This window comes from Plectropomus leopardus, chromosome 16 (assembly GCF_008729295.1).
Source record: "Plectropomus leopardus isolate mb chromosome 16, YSFRI_Pleo_2.0, whole genome shotgun sequence".
Taxonomy (NCBI): domain Eukaryota; kingdom Metazoa; phylum Chordata; class Actinopteri; order Perciformes; family Serranidae; genus Plectropomus; species Plectropomus leopardus.
The window spans coordinates 8847707-8868179 of NC_056478.1; the positions used below are offsets into that span (position 1 = coordinate 8847707).

Genomic DNA, 20473 nt, shown 5'->3' on the forward strand with positions numbered 1-20473 from the left:
TCTCTTATTTTTTCCCCTGGGTTTCTATCAACTTTTTGACTCTTCCAGGCCGTCACTGTAAATCCATCCTGACACATCTGTCAACGCTGCGACCTGGACTGTAATACTAAGAGGAGCAGCTTCCTGCACAGCAACCTAGAAGACAAACTGAGCCAATACACCAGAGCCCTTCAGCCAATATTGAGACAATGTAACACACAGTCCATGTACAGAAAAAAACTGCAGTGTACTCTCATGGCTTCCACAGCAACGACGCCTGTGCAGAATGTAAAACCGACTGTACCACAGTTCACCTCCTCGGCAGCTGCAACACAAAGAGCCTCTGCCTAGTGTGGTTTTACTTCCCTTTGTCAGCCTGTGTGCTGTTGTCTAAGGGCTGAGGAGACGCTGGAGTCAAACCTCCAGACACCCAGCGCCGGCCCTCTGGGGGAAACCACATCAGTGCTTTCATAACTATTTACATATCAAACGCTTCACCTGGGGAGGACAAGCTGATGTTTCAGATGGATCAACAGTCTCTGCACGCTGCAGCATTTCAATACACACACTGTTGCTCATCGTCCACCTGTTTTGGTAACAGGCGTTACAACTGCCTCATTTCTGATTCGCCATGTTCATGAGGGGGCAATGATGCACACAGCTCAGCCTCCCCCACAGTCTACGGTACATCAGGGATACTCAGCTTGCTTTGCTTGGGGGCCACTTTTTCAAAACAACAGGAGACCAGGGGCCAGTCGCAGCAGCCCCATACATGTTTCTAGGACTTTAGGAAGTTTATAGGATTTTAGGACATTTCTTAGATTTTAGGATGCTTATAGGATTTTAGGATTTTTTTTAGGATTTTAAGACATTTCTAGGATTTTGGAACTTTTCTAAGATTTAGGACATTTCCAGGCTTTTAGGATGTTTATAGGATTGTAGGAAATGTGTTTCATTTTAGGACATTTATAGGATTTTATAACATTTGTTTTCAGGACATTTTTTAGGATGTTAAGATGTTTCAAGGATATTAGAATATTTCTAAAATTTTTGAACATTTCCAGGATTTTCAGGACATTTTTAGGATTTTAGGACCTTTTTTAAAAGATTTTAAGACCTTTCTAGGTTTTCAGGACATTTCTAGTATTTTAGGGCATTCGGGGCTTAATTCGGATCTCTGTCAGAGGTGCAGTAAATCCTCGACTGGCACATTATTTCTGATAAACCAGCTCTATTTTGATGCTGTTTTTTTGCACTCTGGAACATAATGTATACTCACTTTATTTACTGAAGTATAAAATGGTTGGGGGGGCATCCGGCACCCAATTGGGGGCAAGATTTGGCTTGCGGGCCATAAGTTGAGTTTCACTGGACTACATCCTTATGTTTCTGTGTTGCTCTCACTCAGTGTTTTATCTACAGGATGGCATTGAACTAAAGAGAGTACTTGAGGGGGGTTTGGCACTTTGTTAAACTGCAGAATTAGTCATGTGGACAAGATGCATATGACACACACACAAATACACACTTTTTCTCTGAGGCATTTCCCATAGAGGCCCTTAAGGAGCTGCAACTACTGTTCTATGATCAAAGGCTGTGAAACAAAAGGATTAACACACACACACACACACACACACACACACACACAAGTAAGCAATTCTGTCCACAGCAAGGACAAAGGAGATGCATCATATCCGAGGCTAAACCGAAACAGCGGCAGCAAAAAATACACCAGAATAGCTCATGATTTGCATAAAAATTCTTGAAGCCTCATTGGCTGAAAGGGTTTAGAAGACGTAGAGTTGACTGTAATTTCTCGTGTCGTGGGATCAAAGTCTGATCATTCACTCCAGCAGCAGATCAATATCCTTTTACATGATCTAAGGGTCGAGTTTGTAGCTTACAGTAGTGACAAGCAGACATACAGCATCATCAGAGACTGAACAAACCCATCTCTCAGTCTTGCAGGGAGATGACCAGAGGGAAAGATTAAAGATTAAAGTTTAAAGAAGGTGCACGACACAACTGCTTATTGGTCATCTCCCTCTCTCTCTTTCCGAACTATTCCCTTCAATTTCCACCCTGACCGCTCTTCCCAAAGTGCACATTTGCCTTAAACACATCGCCAGCAAGATGACAACAAAGTGTTCTTACCATTCATGGCTGCAGGTGAAGAGCACGGGCAGAGAGGGGAGTCCTCCACTCAGCTGGCTAGCTCTCAGACATCTGCAGAGAAAGAGAGAGGGAGAAGTGTGATTGTGTCACGGAGCAGCGGGTATAAGTGAGGTACGCCAGCATGCGTGCGTGAGTAAGAAAGAGAATAGCAACGATATAGATGCGTGCAAGAGCCCCTAAAAAAAATATCCCTTCTGTTAACAATGCAAGGAAGGCACAGTGAACGGCTAACACGGAGAGGGATGACAGAGCGAGGGAGGGACAGAGGAGGGGAAATAAAGAGGAGGGGGATAAAATGACAAGAGAGAGAGAGTGAGAGGAGGATGAGGAGAAAAGAAGGGAGAGCAGAGATGCAGACAATGCCACCAGGGAGAAGTGAGGAGGACAGACAGTTGAGGGAGACGGAGGAGGGAAAATGATGGTGGTCTGAGAGAAAGCGCGTTTATCATTGTCTGCTTTGGGATCACAGATGGCGGCTTAAGCCAGCGGCTTTTTGCAAATCTAAGTGTATCTTTATTTCAACCATGTTGACATGTCTGTCATGTATAACCATTAAATTATAGGCTCTGGCAATTATTGGGAATATTACAATTTATTTACAAATTAATTAAAAAAAATAACAATTTCAAATACAAATATTTTTCTTGAGATGAATTGAAATATTTGTTTAATGAGAAAAGTAAATATTATACATTAATAATAAAAATATTTTTGTGTCTTTTTAGGAATGTATAAAAGGATACAAATATTTATTTTATTACAATTATTCATATTTGTCTTACTCGAAAAAAAGCATGTATCATTAGGCACAGAACTTTTTTTAAAATTAGGAATATAAATATTTTACCTTTTCTTAATAGAAATGTTTCCCTTATAGTGATATAAATGTATGTATTTGCTCTTTTAGGAATACATTTTTTTAAATTTTATTATAAATTTGAATAATTGTCTTGTTGAATAGTCAAATATTTGGCCTAATATGATTAGAAATAAACAAGATCTTGTCATTAAGGGTATTTCTGAATAAACTGAATAATAAAACATACATCCACTGTATGACCACATGAGTCGGCCTGCACACACCACACACAAACTAAAGACGTATGGATGTATTGAGTGCAGTCTGCATCTCTGTTGCCGGTGGGCAGGGAGCCTGGCCCACCTGATGAGATTCCTCTTTGGCAGAGTCCCAGGAGGTAGACATGCAGGTAATGCTCTTAAATTGAAAAAGGTGTGTATGGGCCTTTTTTTTTTTGGCACTACGGCAAAGTCAGACACATAAAATCCTCTGCTGGTGGACTTTCTAGTCTTGTCTATTGTTTCCTGTCCTCTTGATTTTCTTTACTATTTATCCTCTTCTTTGTTTTGCTGTTGTTGCTGAATCATTTCTCAGTTCAACTCCTCCAACAAAACACTTCCCTTTATTCTTGATCTTTTGTGCTCACTGCATCTTTGAATTGAAAATGAACACTTCTTTATAAAGGTGGTTTTCCATTCTTTTTCACCCTAAGTCGAGTTTCCCGTCCCTGCAATTTCTTATTCCATTACTCTAGCAACTCTTTCAATCTGGTTCTTCAGATTCTATTAGTCCGTCCACTCAGACCTACCCCTTTATTTCCTCTTGTTCCATCCATCTATCTACAAGCCTATAGCTAACAAGCAGGGTTTATCCTTAGCTGTGATTCCTGTCGGGTCGAAGCAATCTCCTCACGGCTTTCACCAAATCATTTCTTCACACTTTTTCACCTCACATCACTCTCCACTCTATCTTTTCCATTGCAGCTCCCCTGCTTCTTATTCATCCCTCACTCGAACATGCATACCCTCTTATATGACTCCCACTCAATTTCTTTCATCCCTTCCTCTCCCTCTCCTCTTGTTACACTGTTGCTCCACTGCTGGCTTCCCTCATCTCGTGTGAATTCCTGGAGGGGGAGAGTTTTGCCGTTGTAGTAGCCTATAAATCACTCTGTGCACACGCCGACACTGCCAATTACTTAAGAGCAATGAACCGCTCACTGTGGTGTATTCCTCTGCATACACTTAAACATATGCGCGAGTGCATGTGTGCACGCCCGCACACAACGTGACCAACAAACAACACACACAGACGAACAATAGCAGCATTTCAGGTCCAAAAACCATAAATCCATCAACAGGCAAAAATGTACAGACAATACAAAGCAAGCTGTTACTTAAAGTAAATCTTATTAATCAAATTAAAGTAAGACTTATGGAGTAGCCACCTGCATTTGTCACTGCATCATGAACTAAGATTTTAGATACTGTATCCTCCCAAAGTCTTCCTCAGTAACCAGGAAACTAGCTAGCATTACTGTTTAGTTTTAAACTAGCAAGTAATTCAGCTAACCAAGCTGAAGTTATTATCACTGGGTCATGTAATTTGAGACGTTATTTTAGTGAGGACTATTCAAAGTGAAAGCCATATTTTAGCGACATCAAACTGGAAAAGTGTGCTGTGGTCTGACGAGTCCACATGTTGAATTGTTTTTTGAAATCATGGCATCGCGGTCAGTACAGACGTCATGTCCTCCGGTCTTAAGAGGAAAGAGGAAATCTTTCAGATTGCAACCAGTGAAAAGTTCAAAGCCAGCATCTGTGAAGGTATGGGGTTTGTTAGTGCCCATGACATAATGGGAAACTTGCTCATCTGTGAATGCACCCTGAATACTGAAAGGAATACACATGTTTTGGAGCAACATATGCTGCCATCCAGATCTTTTGAGGGATGTCCCTGCAAATTCTGTTGTGTTACAACAGCGTGGCTTTGTGATAAAATAGTGCAGGTACTGCCTGCAGGCCAGTCTAGTAGTACTTTAAGTACCTGCATTTCTAGTACACAGAAAATGTGTGACACATTATGAAATGTAAAATACCAAAATGGAGACTCTGGACTGTTGCGCAACTGAGGTTATTCATACATTAGTGTCTTCAGTTCCAAAACGAATAAAATTTATAAACAATAAATAAATAAATAAAGTTAATCAATTTGAGCATTAAATATCTTGTCTCTGTACTGTATTAAATTATTTACGTCCAAAAGGATTTACAGATCAGTGCATTTTTTAAATATACATCTACTCTAGCTCACCTAGCACCACTGAGCTAGCTTACGTTGCAGCCTAGCTGAGGAACACACCACTAATGTTTACATCTCGTGGACTGTCATCAGCCAGAGCCTCTTGTCCACGAGTAGATGCACACTTCCTTCTGCGCAGTGAAACTGTTGATGGGAGTAGGTCAGAAGAAAGAAAATAGTTCCTACATAAAACTGCTCAGACAAGGTCTGTGGATTATCTTAAGTAACTGGGTTGTGATTTCTGGAAACGGACACTGATGTTGAGTTTTTCAGATGTATTTTTTTGGCACTTTGAGCACCACAAGCAGAGTGCCATCAAATGCCATTATACTGGACAGAAGTCAGATATCTCTACAGCTGATATACCCAACACTCTGCAACTCACACCCAAACAATCTTGACTGGTAAATAGCACATACAGGTAAGATGCATTCAGGTAATAATTTAATGATCCTGCAATAGACAAACTTTGTCCACCCACAATAATTCAATCCTGTGAAGACATACTTCTAGAGGACTAAAATTAAGCTGTCTTAGCAACAAACGGTGTGTTGTAGAATATCTAAGCTTCACAGTGTTTTAACTAACATGAGACTGAGCAGAAAATTCCAGAATATTCATTACTGGGTGAACAATTAATTCATAAAACTAGATAACATAGAAAAATTCTCCTAATAGCCCCCTGAGCTGTGTAAATATTGTTTGTGTGCGCCTTACACTCCCTTATGTAAACACTTTGTATGAAGGTATTTGACAGACTCTCATCCGCCCTCAGACACTTTTCCACCCTGAGGTGTGTGTGGTTTAAAATGCAAGATAGTATCTCTTATTGGCTACGATGGAGAACCTCCCCTGTTCAAACAGGACACATCCTGGATTATCAGAATCTGAATCAACACGAGGCGTGGAGGACAGCCTCTACATCAACACCACCGACAGCACCTTCAGAGGCTCATAACAAAATGTTTCACTCAACTGCGTGTCATTCCTGAATACCCATGGGGTGCTTAAAGGACTCGAGCACTTCTGATATGCATTTTTGTTTGATTCACTCACTGCCCAGTCCGTATAGATGTGACCAATGTTGCAGAGCGACAGACTGTTGGAAGCTACTTATCTTACAGAACAGCTCACAGTGCTGTTTTAAATAATGGCAACAACAGTTCAACTTCTCAACAAGCCCTATGAACATGTTTAACGAAATAGTCTTGACTCAAGGTCCGATTTTCTGGAGCTTTCAACCCCATGACGGTAATCCCACGTTTATGCATTCATGGCGATTCAGAGAGTGAGTAAACAGTAAATAGGATATCATTTTAGCGGACACAAGCAGGATGGTACAATCAGGCGAAGCCAACCAAGAATACTGGCAACAGCACTGGAAATGCTGTTCATAGTTGAAATATTTTAAGGTTTTGCTGTCCTCCGTGACAAAACTTGCAACCGGACGTTACAAAGCTCTACCAAACTCAGTTGGTAGAGTGTTTCTCAATGTACAGAAGCTATTTCCTCGCTGTAGCAGCCACAGGTTCAATTTTGGCCTCTGCCCTGTGCTACATGTCATCCCCTCTCTCGCCCCTGTACTATCAAATAAAAGCAAAAAGCCCCCCAAAAAAGCTTAAAAAACAACAAAAAACCCATACTGGATATAACTTGAAAGAATACTTTTAAATAATTATAAAATTATTTTATTTTAAATATTGCATTCAATTCATTAAGAACAATTTGGCATCAGCATCCCAACATACAAAGAGGCTTTTAGCGTCAGGATCTTGTGCCAAAGCAGCGGTGTTTGACAACTTCAGAATGAGATCAGTCCCAGGTTCACTGCATGTCAACCAGTTAGTTAGCTCACCTGGCAGATCAGCTTGTAATGACGCCCAGTGTCAAACTCTAGTTAGAGGATCTAGCTAATTTAGAAAGGATGCAGCCAGGCAGTAACAGGAGCACCGTGAGTAACCTGCTGTGTGCACAAGGCACACAATGCATTAGAGGTAGGGGGGCAGTCAACAGGGGTCCAAACCAAATTGTTGCCTAGAGGTCTATAACAGGTTAATCTGGTCATGCAAGTGATGGCAATTGAGCTATCTTTGTGTTAAATTACAAAACAAACACTGGGTTCAGATTATTTTGTCAACACCCTATTCCAAGGTCAAAACTTTCACACTCACGGTTTCACTGTCTACGGTGCTAATGGGGATCACAATTAGGCAATTCACTTCTAATGTGGATCTGTGCTACAGTGCCAAAACCGAACAGCACAGACATCCCTCTCCTCCAGCCTTGATGGTATATTGATGTTTAAAAATGCTCCGTGTAGCACTTTAAAAGTTTTTGATTTGGTTGCTGACCTGCTGCACTGAGGGGGAAAACGAATCAAAGATCCTTTGACTCTGCCCTGCATGCTGATTGACACCTGCGTGCGCCGCACCGGCCTGCTCGGATGTGCGTATCAATGCGCCGGACTGTGTGCGCGAGTGTGTCTGACACATACTCCTTGAACAGAGGGGGACCCTGTTCGAGCAGACACAGCCCAGGAAGCGTTGCTGAGCCTGGGGAAGAAAGAAGCCTATGTGCATGTGGTGTGTGTGTGTGTGTGTGTGTGTGTGTGTGTGTGTGTGTGTGTGTGTGTGTGTGTGTGTGTGTGCATTTTCTGCTTAATTCACAAGCACACAGAAATACACAAAGACGTCCACACACACACACCTTCCTCTGCTGTGCTGCAGGTGAAAAATGCTTCCACCAGAAGAATCCCTGTTATATTTATCCCTTTGATACATTTGTGGGTCAGCTCAAGCAATAATTCACCAAAGCTTCTTTTGCCTCCTTTAAACTACCGAAACTTCAAACACAGCAGCGCGTCCTTCCTCAGCTTCTTACCTTTGGCACTCAGGTTTAATGCCAAATTGTCAATAAAACATTCACGCTACTGTGACTGCCATATGAAATTGGATCCCCCTTAAGCTCCCCCTTTCACAACAATGACTGTAAATTTGAGTGCAGTTTATGTGAGTGTTATGCAATGCTTTGTGTCTTGGCAGGTGGACATGCAACAGCCACTGCTGGGATGAGGCCAGATGTCATTGCAGTTTAAATGGACTTTGCCACTTCAGCAAAGAAAGCCGGTTTTCACTGAGAACAGCAGAACACACACAAACAAATGCACAGGCGCACACACACTGAGCAATCTCTATAATTAGTCCATACTGCAGTGAATGGATAAACTGCAAAACTTAACCCAATCACCCCCATCTAAATACGAGATAACATCTTTCCATTGGGAGCGCCTGTGTGTGTGTCCAGAAATGTGTGTATCTCAAGACAAAGATAGCCAAATTATTAGTCAAGCTGGATTTTCGGGACACTGACATGTTACACCCTTAAACATCCATTTTTTTGGTGTTCCATTCAGATGCATTAAAAACTCTAAAACCTGAAAAAAAAAGGTTTCTTTACAAAAATAACTTGGAAAAGAAGGTAATGAGCAACCTGGCATAAGGTGCCCGCCAAACTGCAGAAAAACAAGAAAATGACACAAACATCTGTTGTTTGTTTGTGTTTTTTTTCAAAGGAGAGACAAAATTAATAGAAGTGTATTTAAAAAAAAATACACCTCTCACCCCTCCTCTGAGTAGATTCATAGAGCCTTTTTGCTGGTTCCCCCTGTCTGATTTATTCAATTTTTTTTTTTAAATATCGAATGTCTGGTGTAACTGCGCATTCTTGGGTCCCCAACAACACACCTGCCAAGTGTGCACTGTTTGCTGAGTGTGCTTTTATAGAGAGAATACACTGCAAAAAAATAAATCAGCAGGAGTTCTTTTGCTGTGCTCATGGGCCTCTCAGAAGTTCTCAACTCTGAGAACACATAAAAAAAACACAAAGATGAGATTTTTTTAAAGTTTTCTTTTGGATTCCACTGTCACCTCTGGGGTTGATTATTTTAGATAAATATTATCACTGCAGCGAAAGAGAAAAAAAGAGCATTTTAAGATCTTAAATTAGGATTGGAGTGAGACCAGAGGAAGGCTTTTTCTCCAGAGCTAAATTTAAGGAGAATGAGAAAATGGTCAAAATCTCATAATAATGTTACACTAAGCTCGGTTACATTTGGACAAATAGGCTGGACGAAGAAGAGATTATATTTGAAAATTTCCTTTTTTCTAGGGTATGCTAAAATTCATAAGATCAGATAAGATAAGATAAGATAAGATAAGATAAGATAAGATAAGATAAGATAAGATAAGGCAAGGCTTCATCAATCCCTCACTGGGGAAAAGAAAAAAAAAGGTTTTCAGAAAAGGTGACTGTTAAGAAAGCATAAATTATATACATGTATATAAAAGATACTATAATTTCTTTATACCCCATTCAGGCTACTACTTACAGCCAATGTCCATGACTGACAGACATATAGACATACATTCATTTGATGCTGTCACTAACAATCTTGCCAAAACAGAGACAGCAAATGGCCTTAATTTTGGTCATTATAAATATATTTTATTTTAAAACTTAATTTAGGCTATCTGTTGAAACGCATTCAAGCATATTACTCACATGAAATACAACGTTTGACGGATGTATATCTCAACCATATGGGTTTTTTCTTCATTCAAAACGCGGACAAAAGGCTGTCACTCGGATTTAGTGACAGGTGTCAAGAATTCACACATTTTTAAGGGGTGAACAGAAACACGCATCACACCTACTGCAGCATAAAGAAACCACATTGTCAAAACGCTACACAGCCTCGCCTTTAAAAACCAGTATTTAATAAAGCAGAACATCCCATTTACCTTCCAAGAAAAGGTGATAACAACAAAACAAGGTCAACAGCGACAATGTCCGGTGTGTGTTACATTTAATTCCGTCCTGGTGAATAATAAAATGATTTACCTGTTGCGGTGCAGCAGCAGCGGTGTTGCTCCGACATCCAGCTGGCAAATTTAGCCGCTGAGGAGGGAGGAACCGATCAAACAGCCGCGGAGGGTGTGTGCACTGGAAATGGGCGTCTCCAGAGAGTCAATCACACGGAATCACACACCAGGCTTCCGTGAGTGACTTTCACAATAAAACGCCTTACTGCTTATTATATGGCAATATTTAAATTAAACCACGAGGTTAAATAGGTTGTTTTCAGTGGTGGTTTGAGTAAAAGCACAGGTAAATTAACAGATAATTACTTAGCAAAGTCAAAGTCACCGATTAGAATATTGCCTGAGTAGAAGTCTTTAAATAGGTTAACATTTACTGTACTTAAGTATCAAAATTAATTAAATTATATTTACCCTCAGGGGATGTTTGGAGCATTTGCGCGCTTTTCTTTTCTTTTCTTCTTCTTTTTTTATCATTTGGGTGTGTTCATGCGTATGGCATATAGTTTGGCAAGTATATGTTTGTTTTATTGTGGAATTTCCAGCTAATCTCCCACAATAAGTCTTAAATACAACGTGTAAAAAAATTAGTTACACTCATACTGTGAAGTGCAAAAAAACAAAGAGAAAAAAACTCAGTTGAAACCCCATCAAAGCATAAAAAGATGCACTGTATAATTCATGGGTGTCATTCTGTGCTTTTGTCTTGGAATTTGTGATTTTTACTATTTTCCACCTAATGATGTCATTTTTCCATATTTGGCATAAGAAGAAAATACATGTCATTTCCACTTGCACTTTCACAATCAATATTGCTGCAAACCATTGACATATTTGGGGCTGTGATAATAAAATACAAAAAATAAAAGAAAGACAGAGAAAGAAATCAACTTTGAATGTAGTATATTGACAATAATCATTTTTTGTGTTTTCTTCTAAAAAATCTAAAAACTCAGTGGCATCATTGTAAAAACCTGGCATTGTGAGGTTAACATTCTGAAAATTAATGAATATTTGATATTTATGATTATGACTGATATTGGTTAAAAAGATGAACTCTAAGAAAGCAGAAAATCATTTAAGTCTATATTTTTTATAGCCTGATTTTGAAAAGCGCATTTTGTGTGCACATATGAGTGTGTGTAATATTCAAGCAGGCTCTAAGGGTTAAATGTGCTTATGTATTGATAGTTAAAGTACAAGTAAATGCTGTTTTAAAAAAAAGCAGTTTTATCAGAATTCTTCGAATTACAAGGCATATTTCTTCATAACATGTACACTACCTTTAAAAATGGCACATAGTTTACACAGGATCTACAAAAATTAAGTCGTCTTTACAACTTAAAGGTTTTAAAGAACAAATCCAGTTTCCTTTCATTTGTCCATCTGTCCGTCCCCTCCTCCCTTCCTATCACTTTTCCTGTTTTGTAGTAACTAAAATGCTTAGGGGAAATGTAAATGTTGTAAAATGTTACTTGCAAACCAAATTATTATTCAAGACTTGTGTTATGTGCTACAATAATGCAGCCGGTTAACTGCAAATTCCTGGCTTTTGAGTCTTGAAAAATCTGGGAGGCCTTTGCAGCAACATAAGGAGAGCTGCTGGTGAGGAGCACCACCAAGAGCCCACTTTGAGTATTACACAAGTCAAGTGTCATAACCTTAGCTGATCCTGATAGTTAAATTTGTTGAACTACTAGTATATGCCTATTTAAGATAAGATGTCTGTGTTTTATTTGCACCACACTAAGCAAATAATCGTCAGCCACAAGCCTGTCATATTTGGTAAAATTACATTGTACTTGAAAAGAACACACAGAAGGGGACATGGTTCTTTAAAAGTTTTATATAAAATGTACTAAACTGGTAATGACCAACAAACAATTCCACCCAAAACTAGGTCATTTCCTTTTTGTTGTGTATATCTTTGTAATGCAGTGTAAACAGACTATGACAAAGTACAAAAACACTCTTATTTACAAGTTTACATCTCAACTTCCAGGAAACAGGTATAGTTTTTGTAACATACATATACACATTAGTGGAAAAACAAGTAAAACAAACAAATGAAGGAGAACAACTGACTATTGTACAATAATCTGCTATCCAAAAAATAAAAAAAATAAATAAATGAAAGCTCATAAACCTTTTTAGATTTTTCATACAAATTCTTACAAACATGAAACATACAAGAGCTAACAAAGAAAAAGAAATATAAAAAAAACAGCTTGAGAAATTCCACTGTGTCCTTTTTAGAACAAAACCTTAAAGCAAAATATTGACAGCCCTTTGCACGGAAAGATTTTTGTCAGATCTATCCATGTTTGTGGGCCTCCATTTCTTGAAAAGACTTTTAACAGTGAGCTCCACTCTGGTGCGAGTCAGCGGGCACATGTTCTTGCTCTTTTTTGACCAGCTGAACTGTAGTTATCGTTGGGTATGTCACCGCTTGAACTGGGATCAAATACTTAACACCCCCTGTGTTCAATCCAGTTATGTTACTTGCAGTGCTTGGATATACAGCAGATCCTGGTTCAGTCAGGATGTGATATAGGACATTCTGACTTTGCAATCCTGTTTGCAGCCCAACAGGGTTTGGAAACAACATCACTGGAGTAGAAGCAAGGGGTTCTGTAGGTTGACCTGTGACTACATGCTTGACATCTTCAGTGGTTGACTCTGTTTTGATAATATCATCATGTGGATGATATTTTTCCTCTGTGTCTGGTTCTGGCTTCATATCGCTATAATGTGGATCGTACTCCTCCTCTTTAATTTGTATGTTTTCCTGGAGAGGCTTGTCACAGCCTGCATTCACTAGACCTCCTCTCACCGACATCATTGACCCAGGATCTGTTGGGAGCTTTGTGTCCTCTTCATGGACCTCAGCTCCCTTTTCAGTTTTGTCATCATTAGGAGACTGGACGGGATTGACATCTGAATGTTGACTCTTCTGTGCAAGACTGCCTTTGTTCGTTTTCTTGCCTTGTTTTTCCTGAGAACGCTTGTTAGAGTTCTTATTTTGTCTCTTGGGAGGTAATACAAATGGCAACTTGAAGACCTCGTGTGGTCTGTTTCGATTTTTTTGATGTTGCTTCACCATGATTTGGACTTTAGATGAAGTGGCTATAGAAAATTCCCAGTGCCTATGATGTTGCGAGCTAAGATCAAAGTTATAGTCAAGGATGTCAAACACAGTGTGTGGCAAATAGTGTCCCATTTTCTTTGAAGCAAATTTATATATCTCCAAGACGACAGCTCTCGTCAAAAGGCTCAAGTCCAGTTTCTCTTTCTCACCTGATTTTGATGTCAAGTCCAGATCTAAACCTATCTCCGCGCAAATCGGAAAAAGATTCCCTTTATTTTGTTTTTTTGTCTTTGAGCTTACTCCACTTGTTCTATGACTTGGTAGTGTGGCTTGTTCCTTTTTAGTTTTAAGTGCCAGTTGCCTTTTTTTGATTGTTTCCTTCCTTTCACTTATCAGCATGGCAGCAGCCTCATTCGATTTACTTGCATGGTCAGGCTGTCTGTGAGAAAATGGCTGAGTATCAAAAACTTCATTGAACCAGGCAGGTCCGTCATCCTTACATGCTACTTCTCTACACAACAGCTGTGAAACAGCTACATCTAGGTTTTGCAGGCAAATGTTGAAGTTGTGTTCAATGAATGCACAAATTGTCATGTTTTTTGATGGACACAACTTTTTGGCAAAATCAGCCACTTCAACCATAATCCCATATGTCAATAAATGCAAGTCAAGTTTATCTTTTGGTTGGTCTTTGTTCACACACAGGTTCAAACCAATTTCTTTGCAGCGTGGGTAGCTGTCCATTATTGTCTTCTCTATTGCTGAGAAAGCAATGGGAGGCTTTTGTTCTGCACAGGTTGCATCACTAGTAACTGTGTCAGTCACATTATGTGGCCCAGCACGATGCATTTGCCCAGAGTCAGATTCATCCTGACAAACCTTTTCATTTCTGTCTTGGTAGCATTTTGGGCAATATGTAAGTCTGTCATGAGTAGGTTCTTGGATGTCAGGGAGTTCAAACTGCATATTCATTTGAAGAGCCCTGTTCCTTATATGCTCAAGCATTCTGACTTTGTCAAAAATTTGCTGTGCAAAGGCAGTGTGATACAGCTCATTCCTAAGACCAAGATGGAAATTATACTCCAGTATCTCCGCAATAAAATATTTCTGGGCTGACAGCAGTTCTGTGGCAAAAGTGTTTAATTCAACCATGATGCCATTTGTCAGTAATTTTGGATCCAGATTTTGCTTTACACCAGATGCTACATTAAAATCAATGCCCAATTTTTTGCACCTGGAGTAACAATAAAGTTGGCAACATTCTTCATGAGGTATTGAAAGAATTTGCTGAATGAGATTGGCCCGCAGTTTCCACAGAAATAAGTTGAGCTTGTTTTGGTGTTCATCCATGACTGCAGCCTGGGAAGACTGAACGCTGCATGTATTTAAAGCTTGGTGATTCTGGCAATCCTCTTTCGGTTTTGCTTTTCCTGTGCCCTTTATTTTCTGGTGTGTTTTTACCCAAAGTGACAGATGCCTTTGCCCAGTAACAGCAGGAATTTGTGCAACAATACTACTGGCAAGGTCTGGATTGTCACTTTGCAAATCAAGATCTAAATTGTGTCTGAGGATGTCAAGACAAATCTGCTCAAATGTTCCACACAACTTTTCTGCAAAGTTTATCACTTCAGTCATTGCTCCGTTGGTCAGTGTGTTGATGTCCAGTGTTTTGTTTTGGTGATGTTCGTTAACTTGTAGCTTCAGACCTATTTCCTTGCAGAAGGGATAGAGATCCACAGTCGTCTTTAACATATGATCTTTGGTTTCAGCATGTGAATCAGAACAACACACTGGACCAACATCACCCTTCGCCATTCTCGGTGCACTGCCAATTTCAAGATGGACACTGCCCAAGCTCTGATTTGTCATATTTATTGATGGCATTCGATCAGAAAGTTGAAAAACCTGTTTTGAGAATTTGACTGCGTCTTCACAATCTTTCAGCTTTTGTACCCTATCCATAATTTCACACGTGATAAGATTCCTCTGGTGCTGACTCTGCATGCCAAAGTCAAAGTTGTACTCAAGAATCTCCATAATGAAATCCTGCTGGGATGAATTCATTGCTAAGGCAAATTTAGCAATTTCGATCAGAACAAAGCTACGCAAAGAGTCAACGCTGATGTTTTTCTTCGGACCAAATCCAACATTAAATTCAAGGCCAAATTTCTTGGACCACCAAAAAGGACCAAACTCTTTGTTTGGTGAGGAGAGGATTTGTTTTACACGATTAGCACGCAACTTCCACAAGTTGTTTTCTGTTCCCACTTGATCTTGCCCCATGTCACACTTATTTGGTACATTTCTTGGAGTTGGTTCTTGGTCTTCACCTTCTGAGTCTGAGATGTCACTGGAGTCTAGGTCAGACTCTAAAGGACATGTGTAGTTGCTCTCTATTCCCATTTCCTTTTGCTCTGTGGCTCTTTTCTTTGTTTGTAGTGCCAGCTTTCTTTTTGTGAAAGCTTCTTTCAATTTACTCCTTCGAAGAGATGTCGCCTGTGGCACATCTGTTGCATATCTAAGTTGTTTGTGAGGAACTGGTTGTATTGAATAGACTTCATTTAACCAGGCCAGATTGACAGCATTTTTTTTCGCTACTTGAAGAAACACCATGGCAGGATCTACATTTCGCCTCCGCATGCAAATTTTGAAGTTGTGATCAAGGACATCATTAATGATTTTAAATCTTGTCCCACACAATTTTTTGGCAAAACTAACTACTTCATCCATAATCTCATATGTCAACAAATGCAAGCCAATTTTATCTTTTGGCTGGTCTTTGTCCACACACAGATTTAAACCTATTTTCTTGCAGCAAGGGTAACTATCCATGATTGTTTCCTCTGTTGATGAATGGGTAGAGGACAGATATTTTGCAAGCTTTTGAGCTGTGCAGGTTGCATCAGCAGAGACTGTTCCAGTCATGCCAGTCATGGTAGGTGGTTGAGGATGATGCATGTCACTGTCAGATTCATCCTGACAAAGCTTGTGATTTCTGAATTGATAGCATCTGGCACAATATCTGGTAGATTCTTGTATGTGCCCTAAGTCAGGGAGTTTGAAAACCTTTTTCGGTCGAGTTACACTGTATCTTTTATAATTTATTTTACTGGTAACGAACTCCCAAGTTTTTGTTGCAAAAGAACTGCGATGCAGCTCACTGTTGAAATTAAGATTAAAATTATACTCCAGTATCTCTGTGATGAAATACCTTTGTGATGATAGCAATGCCGTGGAAAAAGTGTTCAATTCAACCATGATGCCATTTGTCAGTAATTTGGGATGAAGGTTTTGTTTAACTCCAGACCCTACATTAAAATCAATGCCCAATTTCTTGCATCTGGAGTAAGAATAAAATGGGCAGTGTTCTTCATGAGGTATCGAGAGGATTTGCTGAATATGATTGACCCGCAATTTCCAAAGTGCTAAACTGCGCTCATCTTGCTGTTCTAAGTCAGCGGAACTGTCTTCGTTTTGGTCTGTGATTGCAACCTCTAACGGAGCATCAATACATGACTCTAAATTTGGGCTGTCCTGGTATCGCAGTTTAACCATTGTGGAGGGATCTTTTCCTGTGTGCTTTATTTTTCTGTCATGATATAACTTACATGACAAATTATTTTGCTCCAGAACAGCAGGGATTAGTGCAACAATGTTTCTTGCAAGGTCAGAATCTTTAATATGCAAATCACAATCAAAGTTGTGTCTGACAATGTCAAGGCATGTTTGCTCAAATGTTCCGCACAACTTCTCTGCAAAGTATATCACTTCAGTCATTGCACCATTGGTCAGTTTGTTGATATTCAGCTTTTTGTTTGGTTGACAATTGTTTATATGTAGTTTCAGATCCATTTCCTTGCAGAAGGGATAAAGATCCACAATCTTCTGTAAATTATGGTCTTTGGTTTCAGGATGTGAATGAGAAGGACACACAGGAGCAACATCACATTCATTTCTTGATGTACTGCTGAGCTCAGGGTTGACACTGCCCAAGCTCTGATTTGCCATATTTATGAACGACATGGGATCAGGAAGTTGAAAAACTTCTTTCGAGAATTTCACTGCATCTTCACAATGTTGCAGCTTTCTGACTCTGTTCATAATTTCACATGTGAAAAGATTCCTCTGTTGTTGACCCAGCAGGCCAAAGTCAAAGTTGTACTCAAGAATCTCCATGATAAAATCCTGCTGGGATGAATTCATTGCTAAGGCAAATTTAGCAATGTCAATCAGTAAAAAACTAGATACAGACTCAAAACGGATGTATTGCTTTGGGCCAAATCCAACATTGTATTCAAGACCAGCTTTCTTGGACCTGAAGAATGAATAAAATTCTTTGTTTGGTGAGGAGAGGATTTGTTCTACACGGTTAGCACGCAACTTCCACATGATCTCTGTTTCAGTATTCTCTCCGAAGTCACATTTGTCTGGTGTATTACTTGGAGTCTGTGTTTGCTCTTCACCTTCACAAAGCCCTCCTTCACCAGGCTGACTTGCAAATGGTGGGTTCACACTTGATGTTATCATTGGCACATTGGATGACATGTCAGTTGGGGAAGGTAAAGGTGCACAAAAACCCAAATAACTTGACTCTGATTTCCTAGCAATATCAGAGCACAAAGAAAACCTTTTTGGGCTTTGTAAGTGATTCTGACTGCCAATGTTTATTGGATTTGTGACTTCATCTGAGTCTCCATTAGACTCTCCCATTGGGAATGTGTGACAATTATCTCCCTGTGCTTTTCCACTGGTACACAAATTAGTGTGATGACAAAGTGAGTCTGTCTCTATGTCTTCAAAGTGCCCTATTTTGTGCCTTTTGTTTTCACTTTCACTTGTTCTTAAAAGAGCCCTCTGTTTTTGTTTACTTTTTAATTCAGACTGCCTTGTTTTTGTCACCTCCTTTAAGTGATACTGCAGGGCTTCCATATTGGAAGATGTTAAACCGTCGGTACTTTTGAATGGATTTGTCTGGAGGGAAGATGGCTCATTTTTAAACTCCGGGCTTATTTTCCTTCCAGGAGCAGCAAGTCGATTACTTCTTCTCAACAGTTGTGATATCTTGAACCAAATTCGATTTCTTCTTCGTTGACTTTTGAGATCAACATCCAAATTGTGCTCCAACACACCAAGAACAATAGGGCTGAAGGATGCAGTCAGTATTCTGGTGACATGTTCCAATTCTAACATCACGCCCTTTGTTAACAAATCTGGATCTAGTCTTTGTTTTGACCCCACATCAAAGTTCAGACCAATTTCTTTGCAATAGGGGAACGCAGAGATAAGAAAATCATCCTTCAGATCTTCTGCTGACTGTCGTTCTTGTGAAAAGATGAAGTCATCTTCTTGTTCACTATCATCAGTATAGTCCACCTCTTCTGAGAGACTTTCTGCCTTTATGCTTTCTTTGGATGTTTCTTGCAAACACTTGAATTCGTCTTCTTGTTTATTGACAGTGTCATCCATCTCCATTGGGAACCTTTCAGTCTTGCGCTCTGTAGATGCTTTGGTCAGTCCATTGTTGCAGTTGCATTCTGGCTTAGATGTGTCAAACAGAGTGAAAACTTCACTTCTATCCTCAGGAGGTTTCCTGATCAGCTCTTTAACTTTGTAATGAATTTGAGTCGTAAAATCAATTCGCTGTTGCTCATTTTCCAAACCAAGATCAAAATTGTTCTCTAGAATGTTTGTCAGAAAATGCCTTTTACCCTTGTTTACTGTTTTAGCAAAGTCACAGACCTCAAGCATGACAGCGTTTGTCACTAATGGTAAGTGTATTTTTTTCTGTGTGCTGGATGCTACGTTAAAATCCAATCCTATTCTATTGCTACGATAGAATGGTTGAGGACATCTTGAATACTTCTTAACATGCATAATGCGCCACTGCCATACTTTGTTTGCATCCATCTTTTTTGTCCTGCAGGTGTCCCTGTTGTCGATCTACAGTGGTTTCCTGTTCTTCTTGGTCATCTATGTCTTCCTTTCCTGTATTAAGTACAGGAGAAACAAAAGGGATAAATTATTCACACTATATGTCACCTTTTAGTCACACTATTTCAAGACTAAAAAAAGACATGTCAGACTCATAGATTCTTAAATCTGAAGATATGTGGGTTTCTCACACAAGAAAGATAACGAAATTATGACTTTTATCGGTTGAATTGAGAATGTATCACAATTTCAGATAAAGCAGTCAGTGTTAAATACTTTTGACTTCATAGCGGCAACAAGAAACAAGCAGTGAAATTTATCTGCAGCACACCAAATAAATTACCATAAAACATAGGCATATCCTATTTCCTTAGTATTTGAAAAGAACACACAAGTAGAGTGGATACTTTCATGATTTTATATAAAATGTATAAAAGCAGCAATGAGCAATCGACAGATCCATGTCATTTTAATTTCCATAGTGTACATCTGTATTATGCAGTATATAAACTATGACCAAAGTATGAACACGTTTATCTTTAAAAATTTACATCAGCTTTCTGAAATGGCCACAGTTTTTGTAACTAACTTATTTTCCATTTTTATTGTAACCTCGCCATAAAAAAAAAAATAAATAAATGAATAGTATAAAGTCAGAAAAGGCACTAATAAAATGTTGGAAAAACAAGTTTCAAAAAAACACTTCAAACAAGAGCCCACACTGCCTTAAATGGCTATAATACCATAATCTGCTATCATCAAAGTAATAAAACTAAATAAAATAGCAAATCTTTCGATTGTTAAATTTTTTCAGAAACTAACATCAGAGGAAAAATAAACTGTTAATGACAAATGTATCAAAGCATTTTACTGACAGCCTTTTTCATTGAAATATTTAAGTCAGATGTATTCATCTTTGTGGGCCTCCAGGACAGAATGTCTTTGATGAATAGTACAAATGAAAGAATAAGAATTTATGAAAATACACTTAAAAAATTAACATCTTGTCCTTTTCAGAACAAAACATCCAAGCATAACATTGACAGCCCTCTGCTTTTAAAGTTCTGCCCTATCCAAATTTTTGGGCTTCCATTTTATCAAGAAGAGTTTAAAAATGAGCTTTTTTAAAGCATACATTTCTGCAGCAGTCAGCTATTTTTTCTCCTTACCATGAGCGCAACAAATACATTATGTTGAGTGTAACGTACATCTTCTTCTTATATGATCCTTACTTTAGTACTGTTTAAGAATCTAATTCCTGTTAGATGCCCACTTCATCTTCTGTGAACTCATGGTCCAAATCACCTGGTTCATGTTCTTGCT

General features: G+C 39.1%; 2 protein-coding genes across 2 annotated transcripts in view; both read right to left on the reverse strand.

Moving 5' to 3' along the window:
• The window catches only part of itsn2a (intersectin 2a), a 54453-nt gene extending 44237 nt beyond the window's left edge, over positions 1-10216 (reverse strand). Inside the window, exons 1-2 of the mRNA XM_042503129.1 lie at positions 10154-10216; positions 2134-2205 (exon numbers count right to left, since the gene is read on the reverse strand). Coding sequence (XP_042359063.1) covers positions 2134-2140 — 7 coding nt within the window. The 5' untranslated portion in view covers positions 2141-2205; positions 10154-10216. The remainder of the gene's footprint in view (positions 1-2133; positions 2206-10153) is intronic.
• Positions 10217-12273: 2057 nt separating this feature from the next.
• Positions 12274-20402, reverse strand: LOC121955430. The gene is made up of 2 exons (XM_042503387.1): positions 20383-20402; positions 12274-19204 (listed from the first exon to the last, which is right to left on the reverse strand). Exon 2 carries the CDS (start codon positions 19124-19126, stop codon positions 12485-12487), a length of 6642 nt encoding a protein of 2213 aa, XP_042359321.1. The 5' UTR covers positions 19127-19204; positions 20383-20402; the 3' UTR covers positions 12274-12484.
• Between the last annotated feature and the right edge of the window lie 71 nt (positions 20403-20473).

Excerpts from the sequence above, each read along its gene's own strand:
- LOC121955430 (XM_042503387.1), bottom strand. The coding sequence starts at position 19,126 with ATGGATGCAAACAAAGTATGGCAGTGGCGCATTATGCATGTTAAGAAG.